Source organism: Gossypium raimondii, chromosome 11 (assembly GCF_025698545.1).
Source record: "Gossypium raimondii isolate GPD5lz chromosome 11, ASM2569854v1, whole genome shotgun sequence".
NCBI classification, from domain to species: Eukaryota; Viridiplantae; Streptophyta; class Magnoliopsida; order Malvales; family Malvaceae; genus Gossypium; species Gossypium raimondii.
In genome coordinates, this window is record NC_068575.1 from 37905832 (window position 1) to 37924923 (window position 19092).

Sequence of the window (19092 nt, forward strand, 5' to 3'; positions counted from 1 at the left end):
AAAATCCTGTATTATAATTTCTGACTCGGAGGGGACAACTTGCGGATGTTTTCATGTCGGCTGACTGTCTCCCTGACTTGGCCCAGAGATGTTATCATTAATCCTTTTACCCCACCACTCGATATATTCAGGGGTCGTTATCGGACCTACTGCCAATCTCTTCATCTATCGAGTCTGGTTCCAAGTATTGGACATCTCTCGAATCTTCTTCTTGTAACCATCGCATTTATATGAAAATTCACACTGAGCTAGCCCTTGAGTTGCGGGTATGAACTGTCTTGACCTATACTGTCTTAGCACTAGCAACGGTGCATAGCCAACAGCTCCCTAAATCCTAAGTAGGGGGACCTAATCAAAATTACCACATCTATATAAGATCTCATATGGAAGCATCCAATGAGCTCTCCATTTGATATCCTCTTCTTGAAGATACGGAAGAATTGTCATCCATTTTTCCTCTGAGATATCATCCCGCCTCGGTATAGCCACTATCTCCTTCATAGGTGAATAATTTTCGGAGAAGACCCGATAGGAAACCTTATCAACTTTCCAAAAGTGACTGTAGAACCATGCCAAAAGGATTTGCGCACATCCAATGAATCTACCCTCACCCGCTCTCCGGCATTCATTAAGCGATCTAAAGGTTTCTGCTAAAATTATCAGGACTGGCATAACCCTCTTATCAAGTCGGTCAAAGAGATTAGTGATCGCTTCATCAAAATGTCCTAAGGCTTTGGGAAATACAACTAAGTCGTAGACACTCAAGGTAAAGACATCAACTTTCTTCTTCGTATTTGGGTGTGCTAGAATTAGATCTCTCAAATTCTTCCAATGAATACATTTGTTATCCCCCTTCTGCTTGATCCGTGCTGCAACCCATTGCTCGCTCATCCCGGTGATATTTATCAATTTTTTCAAAAAGGTTGGGACATTAACAGCTCTCGAGTAAACTCTATCTACTTGAATCTTCGTGCAACGAAGTAAAGTTATGTATTCCTTCACTGTAGGCACCAAATCACCTCCCCCAAAAGTAAAACAACTATAAACAGGATTTCAAAACTGGGCGAAGGCATGAAACAAGTGTTTATCTACCTTTATGTCAAGTAGATAAGGCAGATCTCCATAGCTAGAGTAAAAAAGCTGCTTGACCCCATCATTCCACTGATCCCAGATTTTCTTCAATTCTTGCAGACTATTCTAGGTTACACTAATACAAGTGAAGTCCCACAACTCTGATACATATCCTTCGGCCAAACTATCACCTTTTTCTCGCTGTGTTGTTTCAGACCAGGCCTGGACAGCCGCATTATCCTCCACCTTATCAAGAAATCCATTTTCCATGATAAGATTTGTATCTAGTAACTGAATATGAACCAATGCCTTTTAGGATGAAATGCTATGCAGTCAAAATGGCATGCAATCAAAGCAAAACACACAAAAGTTAGTATCATGTATAAAAAATAGAATTCAACGTAAACAGAGAATAATAAAGCACATATTCGGGAATCTACTAGGGTTTGGTGTAGTTCTACCTAGGGCAAGTTTCTAAAGCTTACTACCTGAGGTTTGGTTTCTAGAGCAAAGGTACTCGAACCAGCAGATTCATCGATCCTCACCCATTATAGGCTCATATGGACCAAGTTTAGTTCAAGGGAATACATTTCCCTATGGCTGCACGGAGATGAAAATCTCACGAAGACATAGGTACGAATGTATTTCGAAAGCGGTCCACTATCCTGCACAGAGGTGAAAACCTCACGAAAGACTAGTTTCTCGCACCCACTTAGAGGGTAAAATTGTCCAAATCATGTAATGCAATGCAAATACACTAACATACTTAAACCAACCACGCAAGCACACTATAATGCAAATGGGAAATTATGAATTTCAAAACAAATTTTAATTTTTCGACCATAAGACAAAATTTAATCAATTTGTGGCTCGACTCTCTAACGTTCCCCAGCGGAGTCGCCAAGCTGTCGAAACCATTTTTGGAAAACGGGGTCGACTTTTATTTTGAAACTGAAAACAAAAAAACGGGAGTCGCCACCGACATTTTTTCCAAGGTGCGATCGGATCACCTTGCAGTTTAATCATTTTAATAAAATGCTTTGATTTTACTAAAATAATGATTTTGGTTTACGAAATTCGAGAAAAATGGGTTCGGGAGTTGGTTACGTGTGAGGAAGGATTAGCACCCTCGTTATGCCCAAAATTGGTACCTAATAGATTAATTAATGTCTTGATGTCAAAAATTAAAAACTTTGAAGAGATTTAAAATACGATCCTTTGTTACAATTCGCTTAATTGAATTTTTTTTAAAAATATTTCACGTTAATCGAAAAAAGGATTACGTCACGTAAGTTAGAACGCAATACCTTAAATCTTCGAAACTAGAATAAATATAGAAAATTTATTTATTTTAAAAGATATTCGATTATCTTAGTTATAGAAAGAAACCATATCCCGTAAGTTAGAATACGATCTCTTCTTAATTCCCGAGGTTATTTAAAAACTTATGTTTTAAAAAAAGGTTCATTTATTTGGATTTATCGAGAAGATCAAAACCCCGTAAGTTAGGGAACGACTTTGCGAATTCTAAAATACTAAATATTGCTCATTTTTAAAATTTTATATTTTTACAAATATGCGATATTTGAAACGCTACACGAATAAAATGTTACATTAACGAGTAACAATAATATGAAAATACGAATAAACAAATCATAGTATACGCGATGGCAATAGTCACAATGCATGCCACTTTAATGTCGATATCAACAATCAAAGAAAACGAAATAATATATAGAACAATTTGAGGTAAATAATACAAAGCAATTAAAAGTAAATAATATGCAAAGAAAAATAAAATAACATAGCAAATTAAAATAAATAACCAAGAAGACAATTTTAAAATAATATATAAAAAGTTCAAAATGAATAATATGTAAAAAGAAATTTTGACTGAATAATATACAAAACAATTTTCATTAAAAAATAAAATGAAATAAAATAAATGATATGTAAAAGACAATTACAAATAGATAATATATATATGGTTTAAAATAAATAATACATAGATATAAACGGATAATAGTTTAATATAGCTTAAAATGCATAATATGTGAAAAATTTAAAATAAATAATAATAGAACAATTTAAAATAAATAATATAAGTTCAAAATAAACAAACAAATAATCGGCAAAAATAAATTGGAGTCTAACAAGTTTGGGACAAAATCAGGACAAAAAATTAAATTAAAGGGTAAAAATCATAAATAAATAGGTAAAGAGGCCTAAAGTCAAATGGCACACAAAGGTCAAGGACAAAATGGGCGAATAGCCCGATCCCCTGGACACATGTCCCTTCTAACGAGCCAAGGACCAAATTATAACACGCAAAAGTTCAGTGGCCAAATCAATAAAATAAAAAAGAATAAAGTACTAAATTCAAATAAACCAAAAAACGGAAGGACTGAAAGGGTGAATAACCCAAATTCCAAAAACACGTGGATCCTTCCCTTAGGTTGGGTCACCGCGCGGGTCAAGGGCCTGAAACGACGTCGTTTTCGGCATCAGAAATCAAGCCCAAAACGACGTCGTTTTGGGGTGTCTATATAAGTAAAACAAAAATCCTAAAAAACATTTGTAGCCTCCTTTTAAAAAAAACTCTCTTTTCTCTCAACTCTCTCTCAGCCCTCCCCGGCGACGGCGCCACTGCCGCGGTGGCCGAAAAATGAAAAGTCACCATTTTTTTTGTTTTTCAATCCTCAAACCCATGGAATGCCGATTTTCATCGGAATCGACACCTCCTCCGCAATAAAGGTTAGATTTTTACCCTTTTTACTTTCAGTTTCTTTAAAACAAACAAAATAAATATAAATAAATAAATAAGCCGAAAAAATAAAAAAAAACTACCTTTGAGAATGACTGATATTTGAACTGATTTTTTTCCGATTTCTTTTGATTCATTCGTGTGTAAAATACATAAATTTGGGGCCCCTTTTTATAGCCCGAAAATTTCCCATTTTTCCTATTTTTACACTTTTTCTTTGTTCTTGGACTCTCCTAGTCCGTTTTGTAGGTACAAGTGGCGGTGAAGGCGGCATGCGACGGCTACTGGTGGCTGTTTTTTTTGAAAAAAAAACTTTATGGGCTAGGGTTAGTTTTTTAGGTTATTGGGCCTGTTTTGGATTTCAGTTATTTATTGGTTTTGGGTTTTAATTTGGGCTGATTTGTAATTGTTATTTGGACTTTTATATTTTTGGGTTTTTATTTGAATTATTTTGGATTAGGCCCAGGCCAAAATTGGCCTATTACAACGATCATCTGCCTATTTATATCAATAAAATATAATATTTTAAAATTAAAAAAAAACTTTAAAATTAACTTATTTGAAAGTAACGAAATTTAAAATTTTTCCTTACCATTGTCGATTGAGTAGTGGAATGTGCTTGTCGTCGAAACGAATTAGAGAGCTTGTCATTCATGAAAATTTCATTGAAATGATTAATCTACTAAATAATAAAATAAAACTATAATATTTTCAAACAAATGCATTGGAAATTTTCGAACAAAACTTGAGAAAATTGAGAGAGTTGAAATAATTGAGAGTTTAAAGAGAATAGAGAGTTGGATTTGAGTAAAAAGAATGAAAAATGGCTTCGTATTTATAGAAAAAAAATTGTTGCCCCTTAAAAAATTTTACCGTTGGCCTTATTTAAAATCGGACCGTTGGGAAATGATCGTTGGAGGAAAACGCGTCCAGCTAAATGCACTTTCACACACTTTCTCCAAAATCGTTCTATTTTCGAAAAACAACCTATTAAGCGAATTTTAAAAAATAGAATATTCTTAGAATTTAGCCTAATTCAAGAGCTAGGCATTAACCTTGTAGCATATTGAGTTAATACGCCACACTTATGACAGTTGAGGAACAAATTATTTATAAATCAATAATGTTAATTAAGTGATTAAAATGAAACTTATTAATATTAGAGATCCTGTGCTGTAATTTATCCTTAAAATCAATTAAATCGGATGATTTTTATTGAAGTATGGCATCAAGGCGTCTAATGTCTACACACGATGACGGGACCCCACAACGTAGAACTAATATCCAACAAATTTAATTGTATTCAATTTTAATAAAAAAAAGAAAATTTCAATCCAGGTTAGTATAATTTTGGACAGTGGGCAAAAGAAATTACATAATTTAAAAAAGAAAAATCAATCCTACACTGAATTTAGGGAAAAATAAAAAAAGCCATTTTTTTTTAAATTTACCGAAATGGGCCCGGTATTTTATTATTTACCGGAATGGACCATTTTTCCCGAAAACGCGTCCCAGTCAGCGCGATGTCAGGGGACGTGTCAGCAAAACGCATCCTTGGGGCGCGTTTTACTTACGTGGACACAAAGCGCGCTTATGAGGACGCGCTTTTTTACCACGTAGGCAAAGCGTGCCCCCAGGGATGCGTTTTGTTGCCACGTAGCGCGCCCATGGGGACGCGTTTTTGCCGTTTCTCCATTGTTAGGTTTTGAGTTTTTAGGGTTAGGATTTAAGGTTTTTAGGGTTTTAGAGAAAAAAATTAAACAAATAAGGGATTAGGGTTTAGGGTTTAGGATGCTTTATTAGAAGAATTTCTGAAATCGCGCCCACGTGGGCGCGCTTTTGCTACAGTTGGTCCTGAAAAAATAATTTCGAGTTGATGTTTCTGAGAAAATAGTATAAAAACGCTTCAAGCAGGATGCTTTATCAGAAGAATTTCTAAAATCGCGCCCACGTGGACGCGCTTTTGCTACAGTTGCTCCTGAAAAAATAATTTTGAGTTGACGTTTCTGAGCGAATAGTATAAAAACGCTTCAAGCAGGATGCTTTATCTGAAGAATTTTTTAAATTGCGCCCATGTGGACGCGCTTTTGCTACAGTAGGTCCTAAAAAAATAATTTTGAGTTGACATTTCTGAGCGAATAGTATAAAAAATGCTTCAAGCAGGATGCTTTATCAGAAGAATTTATGAAACCGCGCACTTTTGCAATAGTAGCATTTTTGGGGTGAGGCTATAAATGAGGTAAAAATGATCTCAGATTGCATAAGTTACAGAGCAAAAAAATTTAGAAAGGTTAAGAAGGTTAGAAATTAAACATGAGTGAACGTACTAGTGTTGTTATTTACTATGATGGTGAGGTTTGCCACACCGAGAACGGTATTATTTTTTTCAGAGAATACGGTGTGACTGATTTTTAACCAGAACATAGATTTGACAGAACTTCGTAAAAGAATTAGGCGTAAAATTTTCGGAACGACGCCAATGAAAGTTCTGTCTATTACGTATCAATTTTGTTCTTCTGTTGATCCGGTGACATATGACTCGTTCGACATAAAAGGTGCTCGTAGCTTGGAGGCAATAGTGCAGACTCATCTTGCTAGTGGGGCACCTTATATTGAGTTATATGTATAATTTACATCGCCAAATGATGTACTTGCGACCAATGTTCGAGATGTATACACGACCCCTGGCCGACACTCGGTTAGCGGGTTACAAAACACAGAACAACCCATGTTTGGTAGCGGTGTGGAATGCACATCCCCTGCAAGACAGTCTATCGGTGGATGGGACATGTACGTCGGTGGCTCGATGTTTGATGCTAGAAATACGTACTGGGGAGCGACATCAAGTTCTAGTGGTTGGCAATCTACATCTAATTGGGGACGTTATGAAATGCCCAGAAGAAGGGATGATGTGCTCCCTACGATATCAACCGGTGAGGGGACCTCGTACGCTGCAGATGATGGAGGGTTAGAAGATGACTCCGATGTGGATTCACCTTGAGAGCCCGGGCCCGATGGTGCAGAAGTTGGCTTATTTTCTGACCTGAAGCCTATTCCAATAGAACCTGAAGATGCTAAAAGGAGTTCAGATGAAGAAGAAAATCCACGATTCAGAGCATACTCACCTCCAGCCCACATGCATAATGTCGATCTGTCTGCAGATGATGCGTTGGAGTTTCCAGATCTACCACACCTGTTGGGTGATCGTACAAGTTTGGGGCTAGATTTGGGTGAATTTGAGTTGGTAATCAGTTTTCCAACAAGGATAGTTTTATTGGTACTTTGAAACAACATAGCATCAAAAATGACGCTAACTACCACGTCGTTAAATCCAAATTTGAGAAGTTTGAGGCGAAGTGTGCCGTGCAAGACGGTATATGTTCATAGAAAATCTACGCCTCGTTGAGGAAAAGGACAGGGTTGTGGGAGATAAAAAAGTACAAAGGTCCACATACATATGCTGCAGGTACAGTATTGACAGTTTCTGAATACTACTGTTATTATGTAATGTTGCATTATTTAATGTACTCCATTTATAGATGTTTCACAAGATCATCCCAAGATGGATTCAGCTATGTTAGTTAGCTTGATACTGCCCATGATGAAAGCAGATCCCAGGACTTCAATGTCGGTGTTAATTGTCAATATTCGTAACCAAATGGGGTACACGCCCTTTTACTGCAAGGCTTGGATAGCTAAGCAGAAGGCGTTGGAGAAGATGCATAGTGGGCGGGACGCCTCATATAATGAAATATGGAAGTGGTGTCAAGTGCTAGAGAGATACGTCCCAGGTGCCATCACAGACCTTGAAACGGAACATGCGTACTACAACAGTCGATTGCTACATGGATGCCAAGTGTTCAAACGCCTATTTTGGACCTTTAAACAATGCCGAGACGCATTTCCATACTGCAAGTCATTGGTACAAATTGACGGTACCTTTATGTTTGGTAGGTATACTCATCGGCTATTGCTTGCAGTGGCACAGGATGGCGGTGGGAGAATTCTTCCAATTGCATTTGTAATAACACCGGGGGAGTCATAATGATTGAGATTTCTTTCTATCTAGGTTAAGAAGGCATGTGTGCCCCCAACCTGATATATGTGTTATTTCAGATTGGGGTATAGGTATACTAGCTGCATTTGATTGACAGGGAAGCTTATGACAGCGCACACACCATCGATATTACCTAAGGCACGTTGCTTCCAACTACTATAGGCAATATCCATCTAAGAGCGAACATCGACAAGTGACCAACATGGGTATTTAGTCTTTATCTATGTTATTTCGTTTGTCAATTTGAATTAGTTGTAAATGAAGAAGTGGTATGTAATATTCGCTATGAATTTATATTGGCATGGTAGTAAATAAATAAAGACTGTTTTCACGAGATGTTGGCAATTTTACGTTCAATTAACGGAGAAGGGGCGAACTACCTTTGTAACATATATTTCGAACAGTGGGCATAAGCATACGACGGCGGCCTACGATATGGTCATATGACCTCAAACCTGGCTGAATGCATAAATTCTATTCTAATAGGAACGCACCACCTGCCGATAACATCGGTTGTGTAAGAGACATATTTTTTTTGGCAGTGCTATTTCTAAAGCGAGTAGCGAGTTATGCAGGCCAGATGCAGGGAGGCCATGTATGGTGCTATAAGGTAGTACAAGAAATTAACAAGGCCAAGGCGCGAGCGAACACCATGCACACAGTGTGTCACGATCGAGACAACTTATGGTTTTGCGTGACAGAGTTTGACAGACCGCACCAAGGTGTTGTTGGCGGGCAATATCGTGTACACTTGCGAAACAAGACTTGCAACTTTGGGATATTTGATGCACTTCGTTATCCATGCGCTCATGTTATTGCAGCTTGTCAGAATCTCCGTCTGGATCCGATGAGCTATGTGAACGAAGTGTACAAATTAGAAAACATGTACAACGTCTGGAGACACGTTTTCCCACCGGTCCTAGATGAACGTAAGTGGCCGCCCGTATCTCTTGCTTCTTTTAAGTTGTTACTGGATAGAGAATTGCGTTGCAAACCAAAGGGTCGACCTTGCTCGACTAGAATACGTAACAATATAGATATCCGAGAAACAGCCAGTCAACAGAATTGTAAACAAATCGCAATAGTTGAATGTCATTGTAAACAAATTAGATTTTTTTGTACCAATCAAAACATTTTGTAAAATCTAACATTTTGTTAGTAAAATTATTAATTGTTAATTATATTAATTGTTAGTAAATTTATCAAATTATATCATATTAGAGTTAGGTTTAGGGTTAGGATTTTAGGGTTTAGGGTAGGGTTTTAAGGTTTTTAAGTTAAGGGTTAGGGTTTTTAAGTTAAGTGTTAGGGTTTTTAAGTTAAGGGTTAGGGTTTTTAAGTTAAGGGTTTAGGGTTTTTAAGTTAAGGGTTAGAGTTTTTAAGTTAAGGGTTAGGGTTAGGGTTTTTGTTAGGGTTTGTCAATTAAATTATAAATTTAATTATAAATTATAAATTTATAAATTTATAAATTTTTAATAAATTAGTTTAGGGTTTTAAGTTAAGGGTTAGGATTTTTAAGTTAAGGGTTTGGGTTTTTAAGTTAATGGTTAGGGTTTTTAAGTTAAGGGTTAGGGTTGGGTTAGGGTTTTTAAGTTAACGGTTAGGTTTTTTAAGTTAAGGGTTTAGGGTTTTTAAGTTAAGGGTTAGGGTTAGGGTTAGGGTTTTTGTTAGGGTTTGTCAATTAAATTAAAAATTTAATTATAAATTATAAATTTATAAATTTTAATGAATTAGGTTAGGTTTTTAAGTTAAGGGTTAGGGTTTTTGTTAGGGTTTGTCAATTAAATTATAAATATATTTATAATTTATAAATTTATAAATTTTTAATAAATTAGGTTAGGGTTTTTAAGTTAAGGGTTAGGTGTTTTAAGATAAGGGTTAGGGGTTTTAAGTTATGGGTTTAGAGTTTTTATGTTAAGGGTTTAGGGTTTTTAAGTTAAGGGTTAGGGTTAGGGTTAGAGTTTTGTTAGGGTTTGTCAATTAAATTATAAATTAAATTATAATTTATAAATTTATAAAATTTTAATAAATTAGTTTAGGGTTTTTAAGTTAAGGGTTAGGGTTAGGGTTTGTCAATTAAATTATAAATTTAATTATAAATCATAAATTTATAAATTTTAATAAATTAGTTTAGGGTTTTTAAGTTAAGGGTTAGGGTTTTTATGTTTAGGGTTTAGGGTTTTTAAGTTAAGGGTTTAGGGTTTTAAGTTAGGGATTAGGGTTTGGGTTTTTGTTAGGGTTTGTCAATTAAATTATAAATTTAATTATAAATTATAAATTTATAAATTTTTAGTAAATTAGTTTAGGGTTTTAAGTTAAGGGTTAGGGTTTTTAAGTTAAGGGTTAGGGTTAGAGTTTTTGTTAGGGTTTGTCAATTAAATTATAAATTATAAATTTATAAATTTTTAATAAATTAGTTTATGGTTGTTAAGTAATACCTCAAATAAATTTCTATTTTATTACATCAAATAATATCAAAATATTCAAAATGTTTGTACAAATATATTTAAATACAAATCAATCTCCGTGCTCGCCGGATTCTGTGCCTCATGGATGCCGTCGACGGTTACGCGCTGGATTCCTCCTTTGTCCAGCTTCCGGCAGGGGTTATGATTGCTCCGGTAGGGATTTTGGTTCCTCCGGTAAGGCATCTGGTTGTCGGTGTTGGGACGATGAGCCACCTTGATAGATTAGTGAATGTGGAGGTGTTTGCATCACCAACGACGACGGTGTTTGAAACCCATACGGTGATGGGGATTGGTAAAAAGAAGAGCTCCCCGACGGCCCCTCTTGCAATCCCTCATGCGACGCTGGCCTATACATCAGTGGTCTACTCGGCATAATAGAAAATGGAGATGAACCGGGCCATATGCTCCAACCTGCCATAGGACTCGAGAAAGGAAACATATAAGGGTTAGGATACATAAAAGGGCTAGGATACGCATCTGGCATCATCGGAAAAGGCTGTGCCGTGGGTATCGTTCCTTGAACTACTGGGTCGGGTGACTATGTCGGTGCTCTCGCTGGGCCTGGTGATTGAACGACCGCTGATGATGGGCCGGGTGAATGTTTGGGCCTCGTTGATATGCTTGTGTCGTCGTCCCTTCGTCTTGGATTTAAAGGCCCACGTCGTTCTCTTTGGACACGTAATTGCCGCTGCCTCTCCTCTACCAACAGTAAATACGACTTGCCATGGATCCTAAACCATGGCATGTATTCCGGCACGCACGCTAACTCCGGAACGATATTCGGTTCCAGAATATGCATATAATCATACCGATCTTCCCACATTTGGATGTAGTAGGACCAGAATCTCGGCCAATCCGTATGCAATTGCCGTAGGTCAATTTTATGGTGATCATCAAGCACCTCAGGTGCCACGGGAATCGGTTGTCTACATTCAAATTGCGGTAACATTCTGTCTGACTGGTGCATCTCCACGGTCGCATAGCTGATCAACGCGACTTTTGCGTGCCAAGCGTTTCGATTTTGGAAGAACTCATCCGGAATTACTGCCCGAATTGCCGGATCCTCGTATGGTGTCCATTGAAACTATATGAACATGATAGAAATATTAGTTATATACATAATACTAAATACTAAATACTAAATAACAATCGACTAGCTCATGATGGAAATATAAATTTTATTTAATACTTACATGTGCTTCCGACTGTTGGTCTAATAGAAGCTGTATATCTTCAAGAGAGGTAGGTAATCGAGCATAACTTGTCGGATGGTTCCACCTAATTAAAAAAAATTTAGCATACTATTATTTTTAAAAATCTACATAATAATTATAAAAAATCTAATATAAAATTTACCTCGTTATGAGTGGGAATGTATATGGGTGGTCCACTCGAGGACGTACAAATGGAAAGCAAAATCGTGCCCATGGCTGCAGTAGCGACAAGCAACCTCTGATTTTCGCTTTACTTGGTCGCGTCGCCCCGCACATCTCCCGATATAATGTTGCCAAGACGGCAGACCCCCAACACAATTCACCAGCTGCTCTAAAATCAACGAGTTTCAGCAGCCATCTTAGATGTACGAGGTTCCGTGACAAGTCCGGCATCAGATAACCTCTAATTATATGAAGAATGTATGCCCAATCATATCGAATTCTTTCTACTTCAGTTGAATCATCATCCGACTCCGGGAATGTGTCTCGTAGCCAGCCCATCTCGATTCGACCTCCGTTAATTTTCTCCGAAATAGCGCCCAAAAGCACGTAGCCCACCGCTCCCCAATCGCCAGATTGAACAGACCTAGTGATTGGGTACCCGTCCACCGGCAATCCCAATTGCAGATTTACATCTTTCAAAGTGATAGTGCGCTCTCCACATGGAAGATGGAATGTGTGCGTCTCGGGTCTCCACCTCTCGATCAACGTACTGATAAGTTTCGGGTCCAACTTGTATCCCCGGCCTACCGTCGCCACGTGCCAAAAACTCGCTTCCCGCAGGTAATTCTCTACCAACGGTGATGGAGGACCATGTATATTCCGGATATAGAATTCCAATATCCGATCTACAAACTTTTATAACAAATAATAAATTAATAATTATCTAAAAATGCATAAATAAAAAAAATCTTAAATAATATTTAAAAAATAAATTTAACAATTACCATTTTCATTTGTTCGATGGATATGTGCTGGTTATCAAGACGAATCAATTCTCCGGCCATTGCTAAATTCGTACAAATTTTTACGATTTAAAAAATTTTAAAAAAATTAAATTTTTTTTAAAATAATTAAAAATAGGGATTTAAGAGAAATTTAAGAGGAAATTGAGAGCAAAATAAAATTAAATATGGATTTGAGAGAAATTTGGAAGGAAATTGAGAGCAAATTGAGAGGAAATTGAGAAAATAATTGAGAGAGTATTAGTTTGTGAAAAAAAATGAAAGGGTAGGGGGTTTTATAGGTTTTTTTTTACCGTTGGGGGGGTAACGGTAAAAAAATAACCGTTGTACTATTTACGCGTAGGGAAAACGCGTCCCCAAGGGTGCGCTACGTGACAACAAAACGCATTCCCAGGGGCGCGCTTTGCCTACGTGGCAAGAAAGCCCGTCCTTGTAAGCGCGTTTTGTGTCCACGTAAGCAAAGCGCGCCCCCAGAGACGCATTTTGCTGACACGTCCCCTGACATCTCCCTGATAGGGACGCATTTTCGGGAAAAAGAGCCGATTTCGGTAAATAATAAAATACCGGGCCCATTTCAATAAATTAAAGAAAGGGACTTTATTGATATTTTACCCCTGAATCTAGCCCTTCTTTTTCTCTGCCAAATAAATTTCAATCACCCGTGAGATGAGAAGTGAGCAACTTTTCAATTCAATTATAAAATTAAATATTCACCTTAATATTAGTAATTATTATTAAATTAAATATTTATTGGTTGGTTGGTTGGCGGGTATACCTCCCATCAATAATTCCCAAACGTTTTGCATAAAATAATAAATAAAGAAAGAAGCAAAGAGCCAAAGACAAATGCCCGTGAAGTGGAAAAAACAATTCAACATTTTTGGTTTGTAACTAGTGATATTATATGATACATTATTTTGCTTCAAATTCATACTTTTATAGTCAGTATAAGGACTGCCTCATGAAATTCATGTTCACATCTTTTGTCTTATATTATCTACTTGGGTACTTCAAATTCTAAGCTTCAGGAATTTTTACTTTTCAAATATCATTTTTAAATTTTTACTATTAATTATTACCATCTTATTATTTCATTTCCTTTCTGCAAATTTAATCTTGAATTATCGTCTTCCTCTTCAACTCATCTTCTCAAATGACTAGATGGTAATCGCTTAACCATCCTTTGTTTTTTCTTAAATGAACAAATAATTTAAAGGATTAAACCCTTTTTTTCCCCTTCTCAATTATTGCTTTTTATGCTTTATTGTTGTTCCCCTTAACTCTGCAAAAAGATAAAAAAAAAAAAAGAGGAAATACACAGTTATCATCCGCCTAGAGAGGGGAGGAGGAAGAGAGAGAATCATCTCTCAGCCTCGAGAAAAAAAAAAAAAAAGATTTCAAGACAACGGATAAACACAAAAGCATGAAATCATGTGAAAGAAAGTTATTAGTATCTTATCTCAGCTCTTAACCTCCATCACCTTTTTTTCTCCCTTATTTATTTTTGGTTTGCAACCAATCATTCAAACAACAAGACAACCCCCACCGTCCCTATGACCACGTTTACTCTTTCTTCTTTTATATTTAATAAAGGAAAACAGAACCCCAAGGATTTTAGCTTTTCCTTTTTGTATAAAATCAAGAGTTTTATCCAAGCGTTCATCTCTATTGCTTTTCCTCTCTTTCTGGTGAAGAAGAGAGTGAACAAAAATGGAGATGGTTAAGTGTTTTATGATTGTCCTGATTCTGGGTCTTTGCCACGTGTCCATGGCTGCACCATTGGAGGAGAAGAAGAGTCACAGAAAGACTTACATCGTGCACATGGCTAAATCCGAGATGCCTCCGAGTTTCCAGCACCATACTCACTGGTATGACTCCTCTTTGAAATCAGTTTCCGGCTCGGCTGCAATGCTCTATACCTACGACAACGTTATCCATGGATTCTCTACTCAGTTAACTGACAAAGAAGCGGAGCAACTCGAGAGCCAACCAGGGATCCTCGCGGTTTTACCCGAGGTAAGATACGAGTTACACACGACTCGTACACCTGAGTTCCTTGGACTCAGTCAAGCTGCTGCTTTGTTCCCTGAGTCTGAGTCGGCGAGTGAAGTTGTTATTGGTGTGTTGGATACTGGTGTTTGGCCTGAGAGCAAGAGCTTTGCTGATACGGGGCTTGGACCAATACCAAGCAGCTGGAAAGGCGCGTGCGAATCAGGCACCAATTTTACCTCCGCAAATTGCAATAAAAAGTTGATAGGTGCGAAGTACTTTGCTAAGGGGTATGAGGCTGCCTTGGGTGCAATTGATGAGACCAAGGAATCAAGATCACCTCGAGATGATGATGGGCATGGTACTCACACGGCCTCCACCGCTGCAGGGTCGGTGGTGGAAGGAGCTAGCTTGTTTGGCTACGCGCAAGGAACGGCGCGTGGTATGGCCACGCGCGCTAGGGTTGCTGTTTACAAGGTTTGTTGGATCGGTGGATGTTTCAGTTCAGACATCTTGGCTGCCATGGAGAAGGCCATTGATGATAACGTTAATGTACTATCCATGTCCCTCGGCGGTGGCATGTCTGATTATTACAGGGATAGTGTTGCAATCGGATCTTTTGCTGCCATGGAGAAGGGGATTTTAGTTTCTTGTTCGGCCGGAAATGCTGGTCCAGCTCCTTACAGTTTATCAAACGTGGCTCCGTGGATTACAACTGTCGGTGCAGGCACACTGGATCGTGATTTCCCTGCTTTCGTTAGCCTTGGAAACGGCAAAAATTTCTCCGGCGTGTCGCTTTACCGAGGCAGCCCCTTGCCTGGAAAGATGTTACCATTTGTTTATGCTGGCAATGCTAGCAATGCTACCAACGGAAATTTGTGTATGATGGATACTTTGATACCGGAAAAAGTTGCCGGCAAGATTGTTCTTTGTGATCGTGGGATGAACGCCAGGGTTCAAAAAGGAGCTGTCGTTAAAGCAGCCGGTGGTATAGGCATGGTTTTGTCTAACACTGCCGCAAATGGTGAAGAGCTGGTAGCGGATGCCCATTTGCTCCCGGCAACCGCCGTGGGTCAAAAATCTGGTGATGCTATAAGAGACTACTTGTTTTCAAATCCTAACCCAACTGTCACCATTCTTTTTGAAGGAACCAAAGTTGGCATAGAACCATCACCGGTGGTGGCTGCTTTTAGCTCAAGAGGACCAAATTCTATAACCTCGGAGATATTGAAACCAGACATGATTGCTCCAGGGGTTAACATTTTAGCAGGGTGGTCCGGTGCAGTAGGTCCAACGGGGTTGGCTACGGATACCAGACGAGTGGATTTTAACATCATTTCAGGAACTTCAATGTCTTGCCCACATGTTAGTGGCCTTGCAGGGTTGCTGAAGGCGGCTCACCCAGATTGGAGTCCAGCAGCTATTAGATCAGCTCTTATGACTACAGCTTATACGGAATACAAAAACAAGCAGAAAATGCAAGATATTGCAACGGGGAAACCATCCACCCCGTTCGACCATGGTGCTGGACATGTGGATCCTGTTTCAGCGCTTAATCCAGGGCTTGTGTATGATTTGACAGCGGAAGATTATCTGGGTTTCCTTTGTGCCTTGAACTACACAGAGTTCCAAATCAGATCCCTGGCGAGAAGAAACTTCTCATGTGATGCTAGCAAGAGATACAGAGTCACTGATCTCAACTACCCTTCCTTTGCTGTCAATTTTGATTCGGTCATGGGTGGGTCGAATGTTGTTAAACACACTCGAACTCTCACCAATGTGGGCTCGCCAGGAACTTACAAGGTATCGGTATCACCTGAAACTCCAGGAGTTAAGATATCAGTTGAACCACAGACTTTGAGTTTTAGCCAAGCAAATGAGAAGAAATCATATACGGTGACGTTCAGTGGTAGTTCACAGCCAACCGGTACGAACGTGTTCGCTCGTTTGGAGTGGTCTGATGGGAAGTATACCGTGGGCAGTCCTATTGCAATTAGCTGGACATGATAGGAGAATAAAGGGGATGGACAGTTTTTAAACTTTAAAAAGTTGAATGGCTTCTTAAACTCACTCAACAAGATGAGATGGGGGTTGGTTCAATTGTTTTAGTGTTTTGAAGTTGTAGTTGCCAGATTCATGATAGCTAAACCAGCTAATAATGGAAGCTGGGGTCTTAAGTGTTTGATGTTATTCTCTGAGAGAGGGAACAATGAAACAGTGTATTAATATGCTTTTAATTGCTTAGTCGATTGTTCATGCTTAAAGCAATCCATGGGCTTCTTGCTTTCGCTTTATGACTTCATATACATGGTAATAGATCATATTCAATTCACTCGAGTTACATTATATCAGCAGGTAAGCAAAGCACAGTTTATGGGTTCCAGCCAACCATGAATTCAATGTCTCTTTTAATTTACAAGTAAACTAAATAAAAGATTTGTACATTGTGAAATATAAGTAATAGGGTATGATTTACATAAGTTAAACCTGATTGATTGAGGTGATTTCTGGGGTTTGGATATGTTTGAAGTTGGACCAACTAAAAAGAAAAAAGAGGTGAGAGCTGTTATGTTGTCTCAATGTTCCAAATGCTACGTTAATAGAATGTTTGTGCTTTAAAAGAAAAAGCGATATAAAGCAAAGATAAGAGGAAAGTGGTTCCACCAAATATAGATGATATATAGGTTAACTCATATTTCTTTTTGGTATAATTACAAAACTCACATACATAATGGTTTCAATTTCACAAGTATAGTGATTTTGCTGTTTAAGGTTAGGGTACTTGGCTTGGTTGCATTGGGTTGAATAATTTTTAATAATAAAAATATATGAATATTAAACATAAAAAGAATTGAAAAGTGAAATAAGTTTTTGGGTCGGACTGATCTAGTTAAAAAAAAGGGGGTTTAAATCTAAAATTTCTCTCTCTACAATTATTTTATTACACAATATCGCCTATTTACAATTTTATTAAAAATTGTTTAGTGATGTGGTTAGTGGGAGCTTTAAAGATGAAATTAAATTATTGGAAGAAATGTAACTTTAAATCCCGATTAAATTAATTGTCTTATATTCGAGTATAATGCATCTATGATAGTATCTACCTGCAATCAATTGGAAACATTTCCCAACTAGGAACTTATGCAAGCAGGAGAAACCGAAACTCCCACATTTTCCCTTACTTTTTGTTTGCAAAGATGGAAAAAAGATCTTTAGTTACATCATCCAAACTGCTAATATAGAGAACAAAAACCCACCATCCAAACAATGCCAAAACCCTGCAAACACTTGGAGAAGGAAGAAAACAAAGTCGGTGATTATAATAATTAGATAATCACTTCTTCAATGTTCTGGGTTTCGCCACGTGCAGACTTGCACTTCATTACCTATAAACACGTATCACAACATGTGGCACTCTTCCAGCGAGGCTGAAAAATATTAAATACATGGCAACCATCAAAGCAGCAATCTAAAACCAGAAGTGAAAATGGAGAAGAAGCAACAACAAGATGTGGATAAGAAGGCGGATGATAATATGGACGAGAAGAAGGCAAGCTTGGAAGGGCTGCCAATAGACGATAGCCCTTACGTGAAGTATGGGGACTTGGAAGATTACAAGCGTCGAGGATATGGAACTGAAGGCCACCAACAACCGAACCCGGGACGTGGTGCTGCAAGCTCCACCGACGCCCCCACTCTTTCTGGTGCCGCTCTCTCCTCTGAGCGACCTTTTGATGCTACGGATACCATTAATCGTCAAGGGGTACCCTGAATTGATACAGTAGATGTTGGGTTCAATTAAGAAAAAAAGCTATGTAAATTTAAATAATTTTGTTTGTTTTGGGTTCAATCAAATAAATTTAGAAATGTCGATTAGGTATTTCGTGAATCAAATAAAATTTAGTAGTAATAGACTTTTATAAGTTGTGTACTTGTTATTATATTTATATATTTTCACTTAGAAATCAAATATATGATCTATTGAATATTCGGTTCAATCAATCGTGATAGTCATAATATGATAGAAGTTTTAGAGATACTTTTTAGATTATTTTTCATTTTAAAAATTTTAAATTTATAAATTTTGTATTTCTTATTTTTAAATGAAAAATTATAGTCATATCTTATATGTATATGATGATATTGCAATATGACATTCTCTTCTTCAATAATGGATTCATGAGGTTTATCAGCTTTGTTTAGGCCCAAATTTAATCCATTTTCTTGAAAGGGCCATTGATATATGAATCGGAGTTGACCCAATTCATCTGCTCACAGTATATTATTATTGTATGAGATCCAAGTAACATTTTTCCCCCTCAAGCTCAATGCTTTCTTACATTTTTTTTATGAAGAACAAATTATTAAAAAAAATCAGAAAGGACAAAAAATAGTCAACAACAAATCTTAAAAAAAAAAAAAAACAAATCCCAGACAAGTATTAAGCCTAACCATCAACATTTTTCCTATTATAAATTAGATGAAATTGTATCAAGTCCTATCCCAATTATCAGGTAAGACTAGTCCTTATTTCTAAAGACAGAATATCAAAATCATGATCGCA

At 37.4% G+C, this 19092-nt stretch overlaps 3 protein-coding genes across 3 annotated transcripts; 2 read left to right on the forward strand and 1 right to left on the reverse strand.

The window, feature by feature from the left end:
- Positions 1 to 10336: 10336 nt before the first annotated feature.
- LOC128034800 (serine/threonine-protein phosphatase 7 long form homolog) lies at positions 10337 to 12530 on the reverse strand. The gene is made up of 4 exons (XM_052623640.1): positions 12522 to 12530; positions 11717 to 12429; positions 11554 to 11638; positions 10337 to 11444 (listed from the first exon to the last, which is right to left on the reverse strand). The coding sequence occupies exons 1-4, from the start codon at positions 12528 to 12530 to the stop codon at positions 10899 to 10901; spliced, it is 1353 nt and encodes a 450-aa protein (XP_052479600.1). The 3' UTR covers positions 10337 to 10898.
- Positions 12531 to 13841: 1311 nt separating this feature from the next.
- LOC105803998 (subtilisin-like protease SBT1.7) lies at positions 13842 to 16822 on the forward strand. The gene has a single exon (XM_012636474.2). The coding sequence runs from the start codon at positions 14250 to 14252 to the stop codon at positions 16533 to 16535; it is 2286 nt and encodes a 761-aa protein (XP_012491928.1). The 5' UTR covers positions 13842 to 14249; the 3' UTR covers positions 16536 to 16822.
- Positions 16823 to 17981: 1159 nt separating this feature from the next.
- On the forward strand, positions 17982 to 18451 carry LOC105803997 (uncharacterized). The gene has a single exon (XM_012636473.2). The coding sequence runs from the start codon at positions 18016 to 18018 to the stop codon at positions 18298 to 18300; it is 285 nt and encodes a 94-aa protein (XP_012491927.1). The 5' UTR covers positions 17982 to 18015; the 3' UTR covers positions 18301 to 18451.
- Positions 18452 to 19092: the final 641 nt, after the last annotated feature.

What these genes read in the sequence shown, in the direction of transcription:
- LOC105803998 (XM_012636474.2), top strand. Translation starts at nt 14,250, where the DNA reads ATGGAGATGGTTAAGTGTTTTATGATTGTCCTGATTCTGGGTCTTTGC.
- LOC128034800 (XM_052623640.1), bottom strand. An exon ending in ACATTCCCACTCATAACGAG is followed by an intron (nt 11,639 to 11,716) that starts GTAAATTTTATA and finishes TTTTTTAATTAG; the next exon opens with GTGGAACCATCCGACAAGTT. An exon ending in ACCAACAGTCGGAAGCACAT is followed by an intron (nt 11,445 to 11,553) that starts GTAAGTATTAAA and finishes ATGTTCATATAG; the next exon opens with TTTCAATGGACACCATACGA.
- LOC105803997 (XM_012636473.2), top strand. Translation starts at nt 18,016, where the DNA reads ATGGAGAAGAAGCAACAACAAGATGTGGATAAGAAGGCGGATGATAAT.